Source organism: Pogoniulus pusillus, chromosome 5 (genome assembly GCF_015220805.1).
Source record: "Pogoniulus pusillus isolate bPogPus1 chromosome 5, bPogPus1.pri, whole genome shotgun sequence".
Classification (NCBI taxonomy): domain Eukaryota; kingdom Metazoa; phylum Chordata; class Aves; order Piciformes; family Lybiidae; genus Pogoniulus; species Pogoniulus pusillus.
In genome coordinates, this window is record NC_087268.1 from 29,868,657 (window position 1) to 29,892,486 (window position 23,830).

The 23,830-nt window shown below is 39.1% G+C and overlaps 1 protein-coding gene across 1 annotated transcript in view; it reads left to right on the forward strand.

Moving 5' to 3' along the window:
- Window positions 1-23,830, forward strand: part of CCDC138 (coiled-coil domain containing 138) — a 43,963-nt gene that overhangs the window by 1,766 nt on the left and 18,367 nt on the right. The window contains exons 2-13 of the mRNA XM_064144028.1: window positions 2,299-2,359; window positions 2,974-3,112; window positions 4,103-4,182; window positions 5,644-5,828; window positions 6,829-6,987; window positions 11,505-11,624; window positions 12,908-12,985; window positions 13,065-13,175; window positions 16,147-16,311; window positions 18,568-18,684; window positions 19,764-19,956; window positions 23,529-23,705. Of these exons, the coding sequence (XP_064000098.1) occupies window positions 2,979-3,112; window positions 4,103-4,182; window positions 5,644-5,828; window positions 6,829-6,987; window positions 11,505-11,624; window positions 12,908-12,985; window positions 13,065-13,175; window positions 16,147-16,311; window positions 18,568-18,684; window positions 19,764-19,956; window positions 23,529-23,705 (1,519 nt within the window). The 5' untranslated portion in view covers window positions 2,299-2,359; window positions 2,974-2,978. The remainder of the gene's footprint in view (window positions 1-2,298; window positions 2,360-2,973; window positions 3,113-4,102; window positions 4,183-5,643; window positions 5,829-6,828; window positions 6,988-11,504; window positions 11,625-12,907; window positions 12,986-13,064; window positions 13,176-16,146; window positions 16,312-18,567; window positions 18,685-19,763; window positions 19,957-23,528; window positions 23,706-23,830) is intronic.

Sequence of the window (23,830 nt, forward strand, 5' to 3'; positions counted from 1 at the left end):
CTCCCAGGCAACCAGCAATAGAACAAGGGGACACAGTCTCAAGTTGTGCCAGGGTAGGTATAGGCTGGATGTTAGGAAGAAGTTCTTCACAGAGAGAGTGATTTCCCATTGGAATGGGCTGCCCAGGGAGGTGGTGGAGGCACCGTCCCTGGGGGTGTTCAAGAAAAGACTGGATGAGGCACTTAGTGCCATGGTCTAGTTGACTGGATAGGGCTGGGTGCTAGGTTGGACTGGATGATCTTGGAGGTCTCTTCCAACCTGGTTGATTCTATGATTCTATGATTCTAAGACTGGTTTAGAGTTACTAATGTAGTTGGACTTGGAGATCAAGCAGGTCCTGAGAATCATTAAATGAATGCAGAAACCAGCTCATTTTTCCCGAGGAAGTGTGACTTGCCATTTTAGGGTCAGAAGCCATCCCAGAAACTTGGAGCGCTTTAGCAGCTGAAATCTGAATTTACCTTTCTTTAATTCCTCCAGAAGGATTTGCAACTCAGGTATTTACATACCGCTTTACTTGGACAGTATTGTGCTTTAAATTACAGACCTGTCCTTTAGAGAAAAATACTTTTTGAAAGTTATTACTGAGACTTTAAAGTGTAAAGCTTGCAAGGGAGGAAATGCTACATTTGTTGGTGTGATTTGTTATTTCATTAAAATGCAGTATTTAAGTACAAGAAAGTACAGCAGTTTGTTCAGAGCTTATCAGGGAGATGCAGTGAAACACCTATGATCATGAGAGCTGTTTTGAGGTTGATCTTTTCTAATATCTGGTCAGGCCACACCTTGAGTACTGTGTCCAGTTCTGGGCTCCTCATTTCAAGAGAGATGTTGAGGTGCTGGAAGGTGTCCAGAGAAGGGCAACAAAGCTGGTGAGGGGCCTGGAACACAAACCCTATGAGGAGAGGCTGAGGGAGCTGGGGGTGTGCAGCCTGGAGGATGCTCAGGGGTGACCTCATTGCTGTCTACAACTACCTGATGGGAGGTTGTAGCCCGGTGGAGGTTGGGCTCTTCTGCCAGGCAACCAGCAACAGAACAAGGGGACACAGTCTCAAGTTGTGCCAGGGGAAGTGTAGGCTGAGTGTTAGGAGGAAGTTGTTGCCAGAGAGAGTGATTTCCCATTGGAATGGGCTGCCCAGGGAGGTGATGGAGTTGCTGTCCCTGGAGATGTTCAAGAAAAGCCTGGATGAGGCACTTAGTGCCATGGTCTAGTTGACTGGCTAGGGCTGGGTGCTAGGTTGGACTGGATGATCTTGGAGGTCTCTTCTAACCTGCTTGATTCTATTCTATTCTAATATGCAATTAATTGATATTTTCTAGTGTACAATTAATTGATACTTCTGTCATTCAGGGTTTGTTTTTTTTTAATATGCAGTTACTAGTAGGAAAAAATAGAGAAGAAACTTTAGCATAAAAAGCCTAGATACAAAGCTAGATGTCACTGTTTCCATGTGTACCTAAACTTTTTTTTTAAGTGCCTTTCTTTTATATTGTCTTCATAGTGTCTTAAAGTTTCTCAAATGTTTTAACATGTAACACTACACATACTTCTTTATCAACCTGTGGGGAATATATTTGCATCTTTATATTAAAATGAAGTCTATTTATATTTGTGTATTGAAGAAAAAAGCAAAACAATTCATTTTTCAAAGTTTGCAGTAAGAGTTCTGTTACAAAGCATTGTAACTGCTAGTTTGGAGCAGGGTGGAATGTTTTGGTGAGATGAACTAGAGCATAGGCTGTAAAAGGAAATCAGTGGTGATGTCTACTTCACTCACAGTCTTGCTGAACAAGAAATGAAAACATTAGATAAGACTCTGGCCATTTTTTTCTCTCACTTTCGCTTGGGCTGCTGGCTGAGCAACATCTTACTCCCTAACCTCACCTTCCATTTGGCCTAACCCACTTTGCTTCTTAACCTCTTGGCCAAACCTCCATTCTTCCTTAGGACTGGGGTAAGGTTGAGAGGGGAAGGGGGTAGGTGTAGGGGTGGTTGAGAGCCCCTCCTGGGGACTCAAGTTTCTGGGAGGGGAGTTGTGTTTCTGTATTACCTTTTACCTTGTATATTTCTGTCTATAACTGTATATACTGTAAATATCTGCTTGTATATTGTGCTAGCTGTAAACAAATAGCTTCATTTATATTCCCAGAGCTGGCTGAGTCTAGTCTGGGTAATTTCTAAAGTGTGGAGGGGGCGGGGAACACCCAAACCATCACACTGCTAAAAAGGTTAAGTTGTAAAATACACTTTCCCTGAGCATTCTGCCTATGTTACGATGATTTTGTGCTTTCTTGTAGGATTGCCTTTCACGAGCATTAGATATTGAATATAAAAGTGGAATCTCCTTAGCATACAAAGGTAATATCAAACAACAGTGCTTTGATGTCTTTTTCAGGAAAAATACATACTAAAGCTGTACTGTTCCTAAACTTAAGTAATTTTGAATTTTTTACTTTTCTCATTTTAAATAGGTAGATACCTGGGAGCTATGCCTGGAAATGTTAGCATTCACTAAAGAGCATGAAGAATGCTTTAGTATGACAATTCCTAACCTGTTGTGTTGAGTCCTGCTTGAAATGTTTGGTAGCAGTTCAGCTCACAGTGCATACATCTGGCTTTAATTTAAAGATACATATATATTTGATATTTGGAATGTCTTTGAGCTTGAGAAACATGTTACTAGTGCATGTGGGTAGCAAGATAAAAAAATATGTGTTAGACTTCATTTATAGAAAAAATAGTATATGAAGACAAGCTGTAGGACTTCAAAAAGACAGATTTTGTTTGAAAATGAAATAATTCTCTAGTTTAAGCTGTTATAATTCTTTATTCATTTGTCAGGCTGAATAAGGGGATTTTTTGGTTCTTAGACCTATGTGTACACATGGCTAGCATTTCTGACAAGCTGTTGTTGGCTTTCTTAATGTCACCTTCTCAAATGCACAATAAAATTGTTGCTATTATTATTCCAGGTGACATGGACAGCTCATTGGAAAATACAACTATTTCTTTATCCAGATCTTCTTTAGAGTCAGGATTTACTGAAAATGGAAGAGAAAACAGCATCAGATCTTCTAGTGATCTGCTACAATGTTTTAAAGATTGGGATTGGTAAGAGATCTTCTTATCTCTCCTTTACCATTTATTGTCTCTCATAATCCAGATAAATCATGAATAATTGTTTATGTTCAGATTACTCAGATCCAGAAGTTGCTTTAAGATTTTTGTTGCTCGCTAAGTAAAGAACTCCTTGTGGTCAACATATGAAATTGTGTGAATACCAGTTTTGATGAGGATGCCTATCTTGATTGCTTTCTAATCTGTGTATGCTGGAATTTCTAATGGGATGCAGGAATGATATAAACCAAGCTAGGAGATAAATACAGAACTAGGAGGAAAGCAAAGAGCTCAAACTGATCATAGAATCAACCAGGTCAAAAGAGACCTCCAAGATCATCCAGGCCAACCTATCACCCAGCCCTATCCAGTCAACTAGATCATGTCACTAAGTGTCTCATCCAGTCTTTTCTTGAACACCCCCAGGGATGGTGACTCCCTGGGCAGCCCATTCCAGTGGCAAATCACTCTCTCTGTGAAGAACTTCCTCCTAACATCCAGCCCATACCTCCCTCCATACAACTTGAGACTGTGTCCCCTCGTTCTGGTGTTTTTAAGTTTATTTAGAGATAATGTGACTCCCAATGCCAAGAAATCTCTTTTCAGGGCTTCTTCACACAAATAATGTAAAAAGGAGTTTTGGATTTTAGGTTTCCTAGAATTTGGTGGTTGGTGATAGGAGACAAGTGTTGCTTTTACCTGCTGCATATATGTGCTAACAGAATGAAGTTTCTAGTTAAATACTTTTAAGTAAGCAGCTTTACTATTAGTTTTGGTTAAAACCTTGTGAGTAGTAACATCTTTCATCAAAATGATTTAACTTTGCTATCTGTTATCTATCAAATACAAAAATCTCAGACTTATCAATGTTTATATTTTATACAGACTTCTGTCATGCTCTATATGTAGCATGTTAGGGTAATTTCACATTGTTGGGATTTTGTATCTTTTGTTGATAAGTAAGATTTTTTTTTGTGATTTAAGTGATACAGAAATAGAAGAAAAGACCTTTAATTACTCTGAAACTGATGCAGTTCAAAATACAACTCTCTGCATGGAAACAGGTAATAAATACTGAATTTTAAATAATTTTACAACTCTGAGTGATGTGTAATATGAAATTAAAAAAAAATTCTAGTAAATCTATTTTTGTTCAGCTCAGAAATACAGTGATCATCTAAAACGTATTCTAATTCGGGCATTAAACCTTTCATGTATCTCTAACTCCTTTACAATTAGTTTAGGAGGTCTAGACATACTTGGTGCACAAAAATTCAGTCTTTGTTTAGGATATGACTGCTTTTTTCTAGTTTCTTGTCCCTTTTTTTCTGTTTCTGTTATGATTTGTGTGGCACTGTACTACTTAAGCCCTCCTTTGTCATTCCTGAAGCAAAGGCCTTGTGTCAGAACAAGTTTTCTTTATTGTCCTCCTGCATGTGATGGATGATCAACCCGATTGCATGCTGCCAATTATCTCTAATTACATAATTTGCTTATCTAGTAACCTTAGTACTGTTTCCTGATGCTCCTTCTCATTTTCCTTCTTTTCCCTTGCCTGCCAAGTAAACAGTCTATCCCTAACTACTTTCTTTCCCATTGGCCTGACTTTTGCTGTGTCTGTACCTGTTGTGGTTTAACCCCTACAGGCAGCTTGGCCCCACACATATGCTCGTTCACTTTCCCCACATCCTTCTCCTCCCAAGTAAGGAGAGAAGTTAAAAGTAATAAGCAAGGAAACTTATGGGCTTCTTATTCTTCCAGATTTTGTTGCTAAGCATGATGTTATGTGATTTGAGATATCTCTCTGGTCATCTGGGGTAAGCTGTCACAGCTGAGACCCCTCCCAGTTTCTTGTGCAGCGCCAGCCTACTCGCTGGTGGGACTATGTGAGGAGCAAAAAAGGTGTTGATGCTGTACAACCACTGCTCTGCAACAACTAAAGCATCCCTGTGTTATGAACACTGTTTTCATTACAAATCCAAAACAGCCCATATGAGCTACTGTGAAGAAAGTTAACTCTGTCTCAGCTAAAACCAGCACAGTACCCAAATTTGTATTTGTGCTGCGATCATCTAAGTAAGTTTGGTCTGATGCAATACCTAGGTACACTTGGCCTTGTAAGATGTCTCTGTCCAAATGACCCAAATATTTCCCTTGAATTATTTGTGAATTTTGCCCATTTGACTGAAAGCCATCCTTTTCTGTGCTGTGCTATCTGCATCTTTCATCACTGTGATTCCGTCTGTCCAGAGATTCCATACGGACATCTAAGGAATTTCTATTTGCAATAGTTTTACTTATAAAACTCTGTTGATCACTTGTCAAGCCAAACAAGACACACAACAGCACTTTGCACTGTTCTCCATAATTCTTCAGAATATTACTTAGTCACTTTTGATCCCTCTTTCTGTATACTGGTCACTCTAAAGGCCTAAAATAAGTTTTTGCTGGTTTGAAACAAAAATCATGTCAATGTTTGTCTAGGACGAGTTTTTTAATGTCACATGGGTTTTTCCTTTCCATAGGCAGCACCTTACCATCCCATTTGCCTGCAAATACACAAGATAGTAATGACCAAAATGTTTTCAGTGGTTTGGTAGGAAAAATTTTCAGTGGAACTGGTGATCAAGCATGCAGTGGTAAAGGATTAATACCGCCTTACATCACTCAAATTTATGATGAATTATTTGTCATACATCAGAAGCTCCAGGTAGGAAGTGGAATCACCTTAACAATTCTGTTGAATAATGATATGAAGATTCTGACTTTTGACAGAAATTACTTCTATACTAAATCTCTATTATATATATACTAAAACTACGTATTAACACAGTTACTTATTACTACTACTTACACTAATCACAATTACTTATGTGCTAAAAGTATTGTCATCATCTGCCTCTTCTCCTAAATGGATTAATTGCTTTGGAAGTGGTGCTTTGATTTGCACAGTGGGTCAATCAGATAAAAGTTAGCTAAGGGAATTTGAACACAGCATTTCTAAATTCAAGAGTACCGTGGCATAAACTGTGAGCATGGAGGGAAACACCTTCAACCACTGCTTCTCCTGAGGTCATCCGAAACTGTTCTCCTGACCGTGGGCATCCAAGAGTACTTGCCTTCATGGCCTCCTGGGAAAACCCTCCTTTTTCTCTTGTCTCTGCTTCTGTGCTGCTGAGGATTCCCAACAGTTCATCCTGTAGCAGGCTCGGCCACTAACAGAAGAATCTGCTGTCTGGTTTTAGTCTGTAATAGCTCCCATGCTTCTGCTAGTGTCCCTGCCAGGACCATTTCTTGCACTATATTTTTCCAGGGATGCTTGCCACTAACTGATAAACAATAGAGTGACCTAGCGTTCACTGTAGACAATGACATCAGCAGACTCTGTTTTGTCTTACAGTTAATAGCATTATCCATGCAAAAGCATGAGTTCAGTTGTCTAGGTTTATACTTGAGGAACCACTCAAGCAGTGAATTGAATTTTGTATTGTGGGAGCCCAAGCCATCCCAACTCACATGAAAGTCGTTTGGGTTAATATGAGGGGAAACTAAACATAGATGGCCACTGGGATATTTTAATTAGTAAGCAATTGTGTAACACTGATTTTACAAAAAGCTAAGCATATCTCTGTGAGAGAAAAATTGAAATTGATTATAAACTGTGAGTTTTAAAGCCATTTAAACTTTTTTTTTTAATCTTTTTGTTACAGAGAGAAAGTTCAGCACAGCAGGAATATGCTCTGCAGCTCCAGAAACGAGATGATTTTCTAGCAGAGCGAGAAGCATTGCTTTTCAGACATGAAGCAGCTTTGGCTAAAATAAGAGGTGTTGAGGAAGAAGTTCACACAAAATTTGGAATTCTGAAAGAGGTGCAGTAATATAGCTAATGACTTCTGTTGCACTACATGCCATTTAACTTGTTTGTAGTTGTCTTAAACCATCAGGTTTGCTGGTTATATGAGTATTCCTTTCAAGTGATTGAAATCTAAAGGTTTACATAAGAAGTACCAAACAATATTGTTAGGGGGTTTGTATGGCTTCTGTTTCAGAATCATGCATTTACTTGTCTGATGTGTAGGCACTTTTTAATGTTACAATTTAGGAAAGAACATAACTAGTTTCTAAAATAGAAAAAAAAATATGACCTGTATTGGAGAAAAATTGTGCTCCTTTGGTAGTTATATGTAACTTTAATGCATTATCTGTAACTGAAGTAAATTTCCTTGGGAAGCATGTAAGCCACAGAGAGATCTTAGGACATAACAGTTATTGCAGAGAGTACTAGCAAAAGCCCAAAAATTTTAAAAGAGGAAGAGATCAACCTAGCTTTCAGAGCGTGGGAGGAAATGAACTTATATGATTTTGCTGTAAGAAGAGGTAGTAATTGACAATACCTTGTCAGTATTTGCTATTGAATTTGGGTCTTGTGAAAAGTTCTGGTGGTGATTCAGGTCACCAAGAGAAGACCTTAAATACATGTACTTTGGGTACATGTATTTAAGGGTAGGATGGACTAGATGTTAAAAAAAGGGAAAAGGATGTCAGAGGAGTAGAACCTCAAATTTTGAACAGGGAAGGGGTAGGTTAAGATGCTAATTTAGTTGTTTCAAATCTTCTGAGCTTATAATGATGTTACATCAGTTAGAAAGCAGTTTGTGAAATCTAGGAAATATTTGTGGCTATCTGTGTTTTCTTTTGGGGAGGTCAAATGAAATATTAGGCGACCAAAATGCACCGCCTCTCTTTTCAAGAGAGAAAGAGTTGTGCAGCAATCAACTTAATGTCAGTTCTCTAAACAAACAGATCCTGAAACAAGCTAAGAACAAACCATGAGAAGCACAATGCAGAAAGCAGTGCAATATGTATGCTTGCTTATGTTTATGATAAATTGTCAAATCAGTGTCATTTCCCAAGCAGCAAGGTAACTGACATTGCTATTAGAGGAGTCGTAGTTTTATACATAAATACATACATACATATATGGACTTGATTGAACTTCTTTTAGACATTTTTGCATGACATTTTCATAATCAGGGAAGTTAACAGAAACTTAATGTATTTGATGTAAAACTGTAGTGAAACACTAGTTCGTAGTAAAGTTGAAGGATGTACATAGTGGATTCTGGAATATCTTTTTAGCCCAGTGTTACTCAGTATTCTCAATTAAGAAGCTTGATGGAAAATAGCAAGCGAAGGAGAATTTCAAGCATGCTTTAAAACATCAGGATTAAAAATTGATCCTGACAAATTGAAGATATGGTGAGTCTGAAAAAAAAGCATACTATTCAGAAGGTGTGAGTGTACAGTACTGCGTTTGAATAGAAATATCAGCTACAGAAATAAAGGATAATGAGTGGATGCATAGGCTAGATGTACAGGATGAAAGGAAGGTGAATGTGCAAATCTTCAGCTACATTAAAGGCTGTAACAAAGGAGAAGAAACGTAGATTTTATTTTTCATGTCTGTGGTAGAACATGCAGTAGTAGGAGGAGAAAATTAGATTCTTAAGTATTAAGGAAAAGTAGATCTAATAAAAATAATTACGCATATGAGCAGATAGATTGGTAGGACCATCATGTTTCTGGTATTGGTGGACTTAATAATGGACAAGACAAACATCTACAGACCTGTCAGCCTGACCTCAGTGCCAGGGAAACTGATGGAGCAGGTTATCTTGGGGGTGATAAGAGTGCACCTGAGGGATGGCAAAGGGCTCAGGTCCAGCCAGCATGGGTTTAGGAAGGGCAGATCCTGCCTTTCTAACCTGATCTCCTTCTATGATCAGGTGACCTGCTTGGTGGATGTGGGGAGGCCTGTGGATGTGGTCTGTCTGGATTTCAGCAAGGCCTTTGACACTGTCCCCCACAGCAAACTGCTGGCTAAGCTATCAGCCCATGGCTTGGATGGCAACACTCTGTGCTGGGTTAGGAACTGGCTGGAGGGCCGGACCCAGAGAGTGGTGGTGAATGGTGCCACATCCAGCTGGCAGCTGTCACTAGTGGTGTCCCTCAGGGATCTGTGATGGGCCCCATCCTCTTTAACATCTTCATAGATGATCTGGATGAGGGCATGGAGTCAGTCATCAGCAAGTTTGCAGATGACACTAAGCTGGGGGCAGATGTGACTGAGTTGGAGGGCAGAAGGGCTCTGCAGCAGGACCTTGACCGCCTGGACAGATGGGCAGAGTCCAATGGGATGGGGTTCAATAGCTCCAAGTGCAGGGTGCTGCACTTTGGCCACAACAACCCCATGCAGAGATACAGGCTAGGGTTGGAGTGGCTGGAGAGCAGCCAGACAGAGAGGGATCTGGGGGTGCTGATTGATACCCACCTGAACATGAGCCAGCAGTGTGCCCAGGTGGCCAAGAGAGCCAGTGGCATCCTGGCCTGCATCAGGAATGGTGTGGTCAGCAGGAGCAGGGAGGTCATTCTGCCCCTGTACTCTGCACTGGTTAGACCACACCTTGAGTACTGTGTTCAGTTCTGGGCCCCCCAGTTTAGGAGGGACATTGAGATGCTTGAGCGTGTCCAGAGAAGGGTGACGAGGCTGGTGAGAGGCCTTGAGCACAGCCCTACGAGGAGAGGCTGAGGGAGCTGGGATTGGTTAGCCTGGAGAAGAGGAGGCTCAGGGGTGACCTTATTGCTGTCTACAACTACCTGAGGGATGGTTGTGGCCAAGAAGAGGTTGCTCTCTTCTCTCAGGTGGCCAGCACCAGAACGAGAGGACACAGCCTCAGGCTGCACCAGGGGAGATTTAGGCTGGAGGTGAGGAGAAAGTTCTTCACTGAGAGAGTCATTGGACACTGGAATGGGCTGCCCGGGGAGGTGGTGGAGTCGCCATCCCTGGGGCTGTTCAAGGCAGGATTGGACGTGGCACTTGGTGCCATGGTCTAGCCTTGAGCTCTGTGGTAAAGGGTTGGACTTGATGATCTGTGAGGTCTCTTCCAACCCTGATGATACTGTGATACTGTGATCTAGAGGGAGTGAAATGGTATAGCTTGTTATGATACAGATGACACTGCCTGATTTGATTATGGAAGTGGATGGCTTAGACATCTGGCATCACCTACAACCCTATGGCTCAACTGAAACCTTTTAGTGTAATTTTTGTCTACTGATTCTTCCTAGAACATCTATTGATCTTCAAATAAAGTTCTTAACTGTGTATATAGAAAATGGAATGAACATTCCACATGATGCAGTAGGGTGCACTCAGTTATATGCAGGCAGCATCTGCATGTTTATTGGAATGAAATGGGGATTTGTCATTTCATTCAGAAGAGGATGAGAGAAAACAGCCTTGAGCTGCACCAGGAGAGGTTTAGATTGGACATTAGGAAAAATTTCATAGAACAGGCTGCCCAGGGAAGTGTTTGAGGCAGTAGCCCAGAGGGAATTAGAAAGATGCGTAGAAGTGCTGCTTAGGAACATGTTTTAGTGGTGGACTTGGCAGTTTGTGGTTGGAAAAGGCCTTTAAGATTGAGTCCAGCCTAGATGATTCTATGATTCTGTGTCTTCTTAGGCAAGTGTGGGTAGGTGCTTTAAACCAGAATGAGCAGCTCTCAGCTGTTCTGATTCTACTGGCTAAAGAAAAGTGGGTTTACTCAATAGAAGGAATGAATCTCTTCAGAGCTTGTGTCCTATATACTTTACTATATTTTTGTCATTTGCACATGTAGGAAGAGAGATTCGAGATGGAAATGGAGAAGCTGAGAGTGAATGTATGAATAAGTGAAGAATAGTGAATTCATGGAAAGGAAGAAGTGAAAGACAGCTAGTATACGTAGCTGGAATATTTTCTGTTTAATAAAACTGCTGTTTTGTCAGGCAGTTTTGTCCAGAGAAGATTAAAATAAGATTTGGGGGAAAGAGAAGAATGGCAGTGCTTATGCAGGTTTTAACAAACAGTTTACATGCTTGTGCTGTAAACTAGAGCACTGGTTTTACAAGGCATAGTGTTAGTTTCTCGCTCTTCATGACTCAGAGTAAGCAAAGCCAGTGAAATTTGTGGAAACCTCACAAATTATTGAAAAATATAATCACTTTTTTTGGGTAATTATATGGGAAAATAAGCTGTTAAACCTCTGTCACTGATTTGAGTTCACAAGTACTTCTCTTTGACATGTTTGGGAAACATACGTTTTGATATAATCCGGGTTGGAATCTGGAAAGACTAAGAGCAATAGACTGTGCACTGTCAGTTTCTTGATAGACTCTTCTTAATATTCAGTGTGGGTGTTGCTTTTCTTACTGCTGGTCAAATGTGCAAATTTGGCCATTTGGGATTACAAATTTAATTTTATTATTTTAATGCTAAAATGGAGCTTAGGATTGCTTCTAAAGTGGCCTCTTGTAAGTCACCTTTTTAAATCTGTTATTTCTGTAGCAACATGACGCAGAAGTTAAACAGCTGACAGAAGCCTTGAGAGAAATAACTAAAGAAAATAGGAGGCTGAAGTCATCATTTAACACCTTGAAGGAAGTGAATGACTCTTTAAGAAAACAGGTAAAATTAGTTGTTTCCTGTTGCAAGGAATTTTATGAGTTACAGTCAACAATTTAAAGTAATTGAATACCTTAAGTTTGCAGAATTGCTGAACAGTCAAGACAAGAGTTGTATGAATCACTGAAAGCATTTTCAGCACCTTTTTGCAGTACTCAGTATGTAACCTCTCTAATCTTTTACAGTATAAAGAAAAGGAGAAATATGCATCTTCTGTAACAAATTGAAAGTGGATGCAGAGGAAATATTTTATGACATAATAGAACCACCCTGTGGTGATCTGCTGTGCTGATTCTATTACATAAAATGTAGAATGTGTATTTCTAACTTCATGTTTGCTAAGTATTTTCAGTTAGTTATACAGATGTTAAGACAATACTTTCTCAATTTTTAGAGACAGTGGCTCACAGTAATATAGAGTAAAAATTTTTGTCTCACTTGACTGTTAAAGTCTAACGTAAAACACTGACATGCAAATTGCTATCTAAACTGTTTGACCATTCTTTATTCATTGAGTTAATTACAGTTCTGTTAGTTGGAGTACAATACAAATCTACATCAGAGTGTAATTCTTTCTCTTAGAGAAGGTCAGATCTTACTCCCAGGATGTTGGTGGTTGTGGTGCAACCCATCTATCTCTGTATTTTCCCTCACTAAAATATTTGCATTTCTGTGCACAATGAGGGCATCTGTTCATTGTTGTATGTATAGAACATATTTCTTATATTTAAGTGGAGCTTACAGTTTCCTCATTTTTTCTCAGAGAGCAAACTGGTTTTGCAGCATGGACAGTAACTGTTTTATGCTGCAGAGAATAAAATATCATCCCTACTAACAAGACTACAGGACCATCATTGAAATGTACACTCTGTTTTTATGTCACTGCCACATACAGGTGTGCTTAGTGCTATCTGAATTGGCATTGCAGGGCTTATACTGCCCCTGCAAACTGAAAGATTGGTCAGCAAGTCATCAAAGAGCTGCTGCTGTCTTACATATCCTGAAACATGTTGCCCAGAGAGGCAGTTGAGCCTTTCACATTGCAGATACTCAGAAGGTGTGTGGACATAGTTCTGAGAAGCTGGTTCACAATGGCTCTGCTTGAGCTGCAGGGTCAGACCAACTGACCTCCAGAGGTGCCTGCCAACCTCAAATAGTCTGTGAATAAACTTGAATTTGAATAGTTTTGCCACTCAGCAACCAAATGACATTATTTCAGTGTGATAATTAAGTCAAGAAGTGAGTTTTGAATTTAGAGATACTTTCATATTTTCTGATTCTTTCAGTTAAGTGATGTAACTGAGCTGAACAAGAAGTTGGAAGGTCAAGCAAGAAAAGTCCAATCTCGTTTAGAGAATCTACAAGTAAGGCTTGTTCTTATATGCATCTGTTTTCCTTATAAATATCAAGAGAAATATAATTAATTGTTACATTTTGTTGTAGAGGAAGCAAGAATTTTTAGTGGTGCAGAAGTCTAAGGATATATGTAAATTGGTGCAACAAAGTAAACCTGTCAAGCAGGAAAAAGTGATGGCAACATCAAAAATTGCTAAGGTAAGAATTGGGCAAAATGAAGGAATCATGCAAAAAACAGCAGTGGAATATTCTCTGTATCTTGTAGACAATAGAAAATGCAACTTCAAATTTTCTTTTACGAATTAGTTACAGTAGAAAAAGATAGAGGTTATGTCAAGGGAGAACTGACAGTTAAGCATGTTACTAAAAGTAAGTCTGTTGGATTTTTTATTGTTTGCCTGTGTAGTAGATGTATGTACTTTTATTTATATGGTATGTTTTCCTCTTGTCATGTCATCTTTTGTCTGTCAATTAATACTGGGCCCAAGCCAACCTCATAAAGTTCATCAGGGCCAAGTGTAGGGTCCTACATCTGGGTCAGGTAAATCCCAAGCATGAATGTAGACTGGGTAATGAGTGGCTCGAGAGCAGTCTTGAGGTGTAGGACTTGAGGGTGTCAGTTAATGAAAAACTCAACATGAGCCTAGAAGGCAAACTGTACTCTGGCTGTGTGACCAGCAGAACAAGGGAAGTGATTCTCCTCTTCTGTGTTGCCCTTATGAGAACTCATCTGAAGTGTTGTGTCCAGCTATGGTGCACCCAGCATAGGAATGACATGGACCTGTTAGAGCAGGACCAGAGGAGGACAGCAAAGATGATCAGAAGGCTGGAGCACTTCCCCAGTGTGGACAGGCTGAGAGAACTGGGGCTCTTCAGTCAAGAAAGAAGGTGGCTCTGGGGAGACCTTATAGCAGCCTTCCAGTACCTGAAAGGGGCCTACTAGAAAGCTGTGAAGGGACTTTTTACAGGGGCTCATAGTGATAGGGCAAGAAGGAATGGATTCACATTTGAGGAGGGCAGATTTACACTGAGTATTAGGAAGAAATTTTTTATGGTAAGGGAGGATGCCAGAAGAGGTTGCCCAGGAAGGTCATGTAAGCCCCCTGCCTGGAAGTGTTCAAGGCCAGGTTGGATGAGGCTTTGAGCAACTTGGTCTAGTGGAAGGTGTCCTTACCCATGGCAGGGGGATTGGAACCAGATGATCTTTAAGGTCCCTTCCAACCCAGACCATGCTGACTTTAAATATTACATTTTGCTTACACTGTAACTGGCTTCTTTTGCAGTGTCAGAACAAACCTTAAGCAGTACAGCACTGTTCTTACCAATAACACCAACTAAAACATAGTCAGTCAGAAAGATCACATGCACATAAAGAATTTTAGTTTTCTATGCCAAAAGTAATTGCACTACTGTTGTTTTTTTGAGAAACAGTCTTTAATGAGGAAAGGAGAATAAATGCAGTGTGCACATACAGTTCCAAAATTAAAATCTTGTTGTATCTTGTTTTCTTTAAAAAGTCTCCATACACCACTTAAGTACTTTCTGTCTCCATGTTATAGAATCATAGAATCAACCAGGTTGGAAGAGACCTCCAAGATCATTATTGTGTTTAGTAGTAAATCCTCCAGTAGTGTTCTGCCAACTCTCCCAACTGCTAACGATTTTCTCCAGATAGAAGCTAAACTGTTAACTGGGAAAGATGTACTTCACACCATCCCACTTAATTAATCTACATCTTATGTCTTAGAACTGTGCTGCTTATATATAGCCAGCCTGTATATATATAGGTTTCAGTTTGCTTTGGTTGCAAGTGAAATACAAACAGTAGTTACAGTACTGAGTGAAGAAGGAAACAATTATCTGAAGGCAGAAGAATTTAGAGAAGTGTTTGTGCAGCCTGTCTTTAGGTACCTCTTGATATCTTTTGTAGAGCATTTCACTGCAGTGTAGTACAAAGATACAGTGACAATTTCATGAAGTCTTTGTTATTTTTCTAACAATGTTCATACCTAGTTAAATTTTAACATAAGATAATTGTATGAAATAAGGTAAAGGGAGGTTTAGTGCATCGAAATAAGAATTTCCATGTGCAAAGGACATTAAAGATTTGATTTCTCCTGTAATTCATTTGTCTAGAATTACAAAATGTAGTATTTCTGTATGGGAAAATCTTTTCTCATGCTGTTTATAACCATTTGGCTAAGTAAATTGCTTGTTTTTCACACTCAAGAAGCATCACAAATAGTACCTGTTCTGCAGCAGAGAGGGAAGTGAGGTGTGAGAGAGAGAAGCAACGCAAGGGTTTTTTTCTGATCTGTAAGAAAGGCCTGACGAAAAAAATGGCTTAATGAAGTGTCTGTTTTAATAAGAGAGACTAAAAGGAGGAATACAGACAGTGAGTAAATCTTAAATCTCTTAAGATGCTGGGAACCTTGCATTTGTGCAGCATCAGATAGAGCCTGAGTGAATTTTCCCAGGGCACACAGGGCAAGTTTTATCTGTGTAAGTAAGCTCCTACTTTTCTGGCCATTCAAGCTGTTACATAATATTCTTGCAATAAAACAAGTCTATTCGTGAAGGACATTCAGAGTGGCACTTCTTGTCACCCTTTTAAACAAAAGCAAGGCCAGGCAGGAGGCATGATTGCTAGTACCAAGTGGGAGCTGCCTGCAGGCTGATGTTAGCTGGCAGAGTTTATCCTGCAGCCAAGCACACGACAAACTGTGCGGTTAATTGATCAATGCAGTACAACACAGGCTGGCCCTGCTTAGGTTAACTGTTGTGTGGATCTTGATCTACAGTGGTCTCCAAGTCAGAATTGCCACCTTCCACCCCTTCATCCATATTCAGTTTACTTTTCCCTTAGTTTTAAATTACAGGTTTTATTAATAACATGCAGGCTTCTCAAACCTTGTACACTGGGTACAAGGCCCTCCAGAATACACACAGCTTGTTCAAGGTCACTGTTTCCTTGAACACGTTTTCCACAGAATCCCAATACAGTAACTTACCTCCTAAATGTCATCAGGCATATGCTTATCACCCTTTAAATCACACCAAATATTTCAGAACTAATATACTCTTATATGTTTCAGTCTCTTATTAGTTTGGTTTAGAAGAGTCATTAATTTGAATGCTGGCATAGCTGATGTTGTTGGCTATATTACAGGTACCACTGAATTCACAAGTTTATGAGCTCTTAACTTTTCTTATGGATTGGATCTCAGACCAGCACCTTAACAAAATAAAACCACAAGAAGAAGGAGAGGACAGTCATAAACTTCTGGTTACCCAGACCTCCAAAGAGACTTGCACCCAGGAAAGGTGTATGAAGGTAAAAAAAATTGTGTTGTTTTCTTATGTTTACGTGTCTACAGATTTTAGGTGGGGAGGGGGTGTTTAAATGATTTCAAGAATACAACATGTCAGGCTGTTGTATACATACTTTGGATAACATAATTAAAATCACTATTAATAAGTCAGCGTTCGTTCTGGTACTGAGATACAACAGAGTATTTGTCATTTGCAAAGAGTACAGGTAGGTCACTTCTAAGGAAAAATGTGATATTCAGTCTCAACAGCTTCAGCATTTTCAAGTCACTTGTGTCAGTTGATAATTTCTCTAATGCTTGTTGTGTACATAATTCCTTTTCTCTAATGAGGTGAGCACATGTAATTTAAAATATTTAGATACCTGTACTAAAGTTTCAGTTTATGACTGATAATCATAGAATCAGTCAGAGTTGGAAGGGACCACAAGGATCAGCCAGTTCCAACCCCCGTGCCATGGGCAGGGACACCCTACCCTAGATCAGGCTGGTCAGCATCTCATCCAGCCTGGCCTTAAACACCTCCAGGGACGGGGCTTCAATCATCTCCCTGGGCAACCCATTCCAGGCTCTCACCACTCTCATGGTGAAGAACTTCCTCCTCATGTCCAGTCTGAATCTACCCACCTCCATCTTTGCTCCGTTCTCCTTAGTCCTGTCACTCCCTGATATCCTGAAAAGTCCCTCCCCAGCTTTTTTGTAGGCCCCCTTCAGATACTGAAAGGCCACAATGAGGCCACCTCAGAGCCTCCTCTTCTGCAGACTGAACAGCCCCAACTTCTTCAGTCTGTCCTCATAGGAGAGGTGCTCCAACCCTCTGATCATCCTCGTGGCCCTTCTCTGGATGTGTTCCAGCACATCCATATCTCTCTTGTAACAGAGGCTCCAGAACTAGTTGCAATACTCCAGGCGAGGTCTCACCAGAGCAGAGTAGAGGGGGAGAATCACCTTCCTTGACCTGCTGGCCACACTTCTCCTGATGCAGTCCAAGATCTGGTTGGCTTTCTGGGCTGCAAGTGCACACTAATGGCTCATGTTGAGCTTCTTGTCCACCAGCACCCCCAAGTCCCTCTCCTCAGGGCTGCTCTCCAACCAGTCACTGCCCAGCCTGGATTTGTGCTTGGGATTGCCCCGACCCAAATGCAGGACCTTGTACCTGGTCTTGTTGAACCTCATGAGGTTGGCTTGTGCCCACCTTTCCAGCCTGTCCAGGTCACTCTGGATGGCATCCCTTCCCTCCAGCATGTCTGCTGATGATACTGTACTATACTTGTAACACTCTTTGTTTTCTTTCCAGCAATGCCACAGTTTGGGAATCAGTGGGGTGCTCAGAAAATCTTTTGTTGTTTTTCTATGTTATATGAGAGGATTTAAAGCCATTTAGTGCAATAGAGCTCACATGATGTGTCTGCACTTTTACATTTTATCGATGTTTACATGCAAAATCTGCATATATGTATACTTTTGTTACATAATTTTGTTTGTATCTACCCAGTGAGTATTTGCAATACATATTCTATTAAACTGCAAGAGAAAGTAGGGAAGCAACTCCATATGAGCAAGCAGTGTGCCCATGTGGCCAAGAAAGCCAGTGACATCCCGGCTTGTATTAGAAATGCTGAGTGGAGAAGTGATTGTCCCCTTGTCCCTCTCTGGTGAGGCCACACCTCAAGTACCGTGTTCGGTTTTGGGCACTTTATTACAAGCAAAATGTTAGGGTGTTGGAGCAAGAGGAGGACAATGAAGCTGGTGAAGGGGCTGGAGAATAAATCCTATGAGGAGTGACTGAGGGAGCTGAGGTTGCTTAGTTTGAAAAAGAGGAGGCTGAGGGAAGACCTCATCACGGTCCACAACTACCTGAAAGGATGTTGTGGAGAGACTCGTGCTAGTCTATTCTCACAGGTAATTAGTGATAGAACAAGAGGGAATGGCCTCAAGCTGTGACTGGGTATGTTTAGACTAGAGCTTAGGAAAAAAAACTTCACAGAAAGAGTGGCATTGGAATGGGCTGCCCAGGGGAGGTGGTTGAGTCACCCACCCTGGATGTGTTTCAAAGTCATTTGGATGTGGTGCTTAGGAATATGGTTTAAGGTGCACCTTGTAGAGTAGGGTTATCCGTTGGGCTAGGTGATCCTGAGGGTCTTTTCCAACCAGAATGTTTCTGTGTGATTCTGTGTAATTCTGTTTGAATTTCACTTGTGATTATCTTATACAGTAATCCTATATACTGCATGTCATTTTGCTTTTGTATATTTTTACAGCTTTTGCCTCTAGTTGCTGAGCAACTCCAGTGGATGCCATTTGTGAATCCTAAACTACACATGTCTGTGATTAAATTTATTTACTGGTCTATAAGACAGCTTGACAATGGTATTCAGGTAAAAAAGTCCTCTTGCAGTATGTTCTTTTAAAAAAACTAAATTCACATAAGATGCAGATTTTGTGTTTCAAATAAATAAAGTGGATGTTTTCAGGTAGCATTTATAAAAGAACCTTTGCTGTCTATGCAAAGTGTAAATTTGTTGTGTTTACCACAGATAAATTTTTTTCAAGTTAATTTAAATTTTTTCCTTGTGTATCTACACGTAGTTTTCATAAGTGTGTGATCTCTGGTGTGATTTCTGAGCATCTCAGAAATTACAGTTTTATATACGTTTCTAAAAATTGCACTACAAAATGCAGTAATTTTAGGTTCACTTCATGTATAAGATTTGTTAAAATTAATGTAAGTGTGTGGCAAAGCAGAGAAGGAATATGTTTTTTCTGTTCTCTGCTCAGTGTCTAACTACCAGACATGCCTTACTTTGACTAGACTGCCATAAGAAAATATTTAGCAATATAATAAAAAAGACAATAGCTGTACTGCAAAGACTCAGTGTAATGCAGAGTGTTGTCAGAAGTGTTTTTGCTAAAGCTAAAGACAGGAAGCTTTCTAAATATCTTGAATTTAAATTCAGTAGAATAGTCAGGTATTAATTTTAGTGCTAATAAGAAACTATTTTAAATGAGCACATTGTGAAGTTTGGTTCTGAAGTAGCTTTTCTTTATGATGAAAAGCCTAAAAGATTTTAAGTGTTCAGTGCTCTTTAAGGTTCATGTTTCATTCTATAAATACATACTGCTTCTATGAATACTTCCACAGGATACAACTTCAGGTAACCTTACAAAATAGAGTTGACCAAAGCTAAGCTTGTTCTGGAACTAGCGACAGCTTAAATAATGTCAGCATATTAGGGGTGCACACTAACTACTCTCATTGTGAAGTATGTGTTAGTAAGATGCCATGATAATGTTGTTCACCTGCTTTTTGGAACAAAACCTAGCGTTTTCTGTACAGGTTATATTCCAGTAGATGTCCAAACCATCTGCTCTTTAGTATTTCATTTGTAGGGAAATATATTTGCTAGAGGATTTTAATGTGGTTTAGTATTTACACAGTGTGCATTGTTTGAAACAGCATGCAACAATGACATCAACAATGAGGAGACTCGGTGAAGATATTTTCAAAGGCATAGTAAGTAAGGGAAATCCACATAGTTCTTCTGAACAGCCTACAGAGAGTAAATCAAAATCAGCAGCTTTCTTTAAGAGTTCCTGTATGCCTCTGAGGTTTCTGTCAACTTTAATTGTGCTTAAAACAGTGACACAAGGTGAGTTCTGATTTTTTAATAATTATGTATCTATTTCAGTTGTTTGCCTGGGCAAAAATTATATCAGTGATACTCTGAAGTCTATTGTGCTTTAACAATGGAAAGTGATTTTGCTTGAGTTTTTATTACCTTGTGAAGCAAAATACACTGAAAAACAGTATGAGTCTGGCTATTTCTCAGTTGTGTGGGAATGTGTATGTTTCTTTTTGCAGGCCTTCGTGTCAGGCAAATTAACATGTCTGAAGATGGGGAAAAGAGATGTCAGTAATTCTGTCAGACTGTTACTGCATCAATGATCCTTTACTGCATAGAAGATCCATTATGGGATGGAATGGCACAGCTAGTTGCTGTTTCATAAACTGAAACAGCAGAATTTGCACAATTCCAGAATTTCACTGTCCTGTTTAAGATTATTTACCTATCCTGTGGAAAGATGGCCTGCTGCAGTGTCGATTTGTTTGGGTTTTTTTCTAACATAACTACAACTGTGCTGAATTTGTGGATAAATTTTATGTTCATGATGTATTTATAGCCACAGAAAGAAATCCACATGTGTACTGGAAAACAAATACAGTCTGGAAATACTTAACTTTGTTTTTAAAATGGTCACAAAAGTGACTGTTTCGTGTGAGATCTGAATATTGAGCACACAATGAGAAGAGGCACAAACTCATATTTTTAAGGCTTTCCTTTCTTATCCGTCTGACACAGAAACTGAGGTACACATCTCTGTCAGAACTCAGAGAAGAAAAACCTTCAATCAGTATGATTTATAGAGATATTTTAAAATCGACTTACAGATTAAATTTGGTCATTTCAAGAAATTCAGTTCTTACCTATTTCTAATTTAAGTATGACTTCTTGGAAGACTTGAACAGTAGTACATAATCTGAATTACGCTTGAAGTTTCTTAATTTGTAAATCTGCAGATTTCATGGTTCATTCCAAAAGAACGTCTTGTTTTGATTGCTTTTATTAGCTTTTTATTTTGATTTAATTGTTTTAATTCAATAATGGCTTCAGTGATTGCTTTGAAACAATTTTGTTCACCTATGCAAAAGAGTCCATCAGCATAAAAGCAGTAGAGTTAATAAGTCCCCTCTGAATCCTAAGTGCAACATAATTGGCATGTATTATCAAGTTGAGCTTCTGGCTCTATAAAGACTGGATTTTTTGTCTAATTATTTATTTGGAATGAAAAATAATTAAAAATTCCTATATCCTTTTAAACAACATAGTCCAGACAGCCTTGAATGCTTGTGTGAGTTGTTGTATCTGAAAGAGCTACATCATTTTAATTTAAGTCCATGCTTCTGCCTTTTGTTAACCAATAGGATCCAAGGGTTGTTGTGTACGGGGGCATCATAGATAAGTGATTTTTTCCTTTTCATGATGAGGTTTTTGTAGTATAAAGCAGAATTCTCTACTTAAAACCTATAAAATTGTGTGTTGGTAAAGAAATATAGAAAGTTTAGTCTTCCCTGCCTCATGGGAGACAGAAGGTAGAGGTTTCAAAGTAGATACTACAATGAATTAATAAGAATCAGATTGTGTCTGGACAGGGTAAGAAAAAGCTGTGGAAAATTTGTCTCAAAGAACAGAGTAAGTGTTCTCTCAACTGATTTGTTAGCTGCTGCCTTCAGTTATGAAGCCTTTTCTCCTCAGATAAGGCATAGGGAGCAAGAGGTGTGGCAGAATGTTCCAACAGAAAACACAAAGTAGACACCATTAAAAGCAGGTGTAAAAAGTGATTACTGCCTTCCTGCAGTAACCTAAGAGTACTGTAGAGCTTCCAAGCTGGGGTTTTCTGTATCAGTATGTTTTACAAGGATAGCATAAGAATGAAAGTATATGTAATTCTTCTTCAACTCTTTGTGATATTAAACGCTTATTTTTCCTCTTACCGAAGACACTTTCAAAGCACAGATCATTTTGATAGCAAGTAATTGTTCAGTGAAGTTATGACTGAGCAATCTAACCTAATTTGCTGCTTTGGGCAGGAGGTTGGGCTAGGTTCCAACCTAAAACATTCCATAGAATCATAGAATCAACCAGGTTGGAAGAGACCTCCAAGATCATCCAATGCAACCTATCACCCAGCCCTATCCAATCAAATGTGATTCTGTTTGTGCTATCCTTTGTTCTCAGGTGGGTTTCTATTTTAAAATACCTCTACTAATAACACATCCCTTCTGCTAGTAACACAAAGAGATGGAGACAGATTACAGAACTTTTAATTTTGAAGGTAATCCTGAAAAACTCTCAGAGACTGTCAAGAGTCAGATGCTGCCTATATTGGTATCAGATTTTTTCAATCTCTCATGAAATAAATTATGAATCTTGGATCATTTCTTAGCAGAGGCCCACCTCATAAAATTGCTGCAGTTTCTGGCACCCTAATTGACACTATGAAGGAATGCCAAGGATTTTAAATCCGTAGATAATGAGCAATGTTCTTGTTTGTGGAAGTCATCCTTTGCTTAGATAGTTTAATATGTCTTTGTGTTGAAATGACCTGTCCTGACATTGTTAATAAACAAACAAAATGTTTAAGCTGTTGGTGGAAAGTATTTCAGTCAAAGTATTTTTGTGAGGCATGATAATTGCTCTCAAATGGAGACTGACATTTCTAGAAATATTTAGTAAAAAGATGCAAATGATTGCAATACAAAAAATAGTTCTAACAGAGACTTATTGACCCTAAGCAGATGAGTGCTCTTGATTAGAATGAATCAGTTTAGCAGCTTCCTAAATTTGCATTTTACTGCTGCCTTATATAGCGTGGAAAATATGATCTATTGTTAAACATATGTCAGATATCACTGTGTATGAATTTTGACCACTCTGACCACGTGGCACTAATGATTAGTGCTAAAGTAGCATCACATTTGGTTAGAAACTATGTCTCTGTTTCCATCAAAATATCGATGTCCAGCAGATGGCACAGTAGTTAAACTTTTGCTGCAGGGTAAATCGTTTCCTTGTGCTTAAAAATTTCTGTACTCCGGATGATCAGTGCTATTCAAAGATACTGAGAAAATTTTGACATCAAGAAATCAGTAAAATTAGAGTGGTTCACTTAATCTACATTCTTTGTATTAATTTAGTGTACTCTGCAATGGAAGAGTATATAAAATATGTACACTACTACTTAAGCTGCAGCTTTCTACAGAAGGGAATGGGGAGTAGTTGCTCTTCTGAAAGTGATTGCTCTTAGCCAGACAGATCAGCCCTTGGCTCCTTTAATAGAGGTTTCCTGGATATTGAAACCAACATTATCTCTATGCAAGCTTGTAATTTCTTTCCTTTTAAAGCAAAATATCAGAAAAGCTTTATTTTTGTAAATATCTTTTTTTCAATGTATGAATTGTACATAATCTATTTCTTCACTTGTAATGAATTGTTGTGGAATAAAAATAAGCAGACAATGTCTTTAAATCAAAATTAAATGTAATACTTTCAGCTATTTAAATCTATATCTGCAATAGTAACTCTCAGGGTATTTGTTCACATGTTGCTTAATGGAACTGTGATTATAGCAGTTTTATTGTCTGTATTCTGATATATTTCAGTGGACTACCTGGCTCAGGCATTTGATTCGCTTCGCACAGACTTGAGGACAGATGAAGGAAAGGCCTTATTCTTGGAATACCAATGTGTGCCTGTCATATTAAGTCACTTAAAAGTATCCAGTAGAGGTCTGCTTTCTAGTGCCCTTGATGGATTACTTCAGATGACCATGGAATCAGGTAAATTTGAGTAATGAGAAAAAAGATTTTAAAGAATCATCCCACTCACATTGGTGAGGCCACACTTTGAGTATTGTTTTTGGTTCTGGGCCTCTCACTATAGGAAGGACATTGAGGTGCTTGAG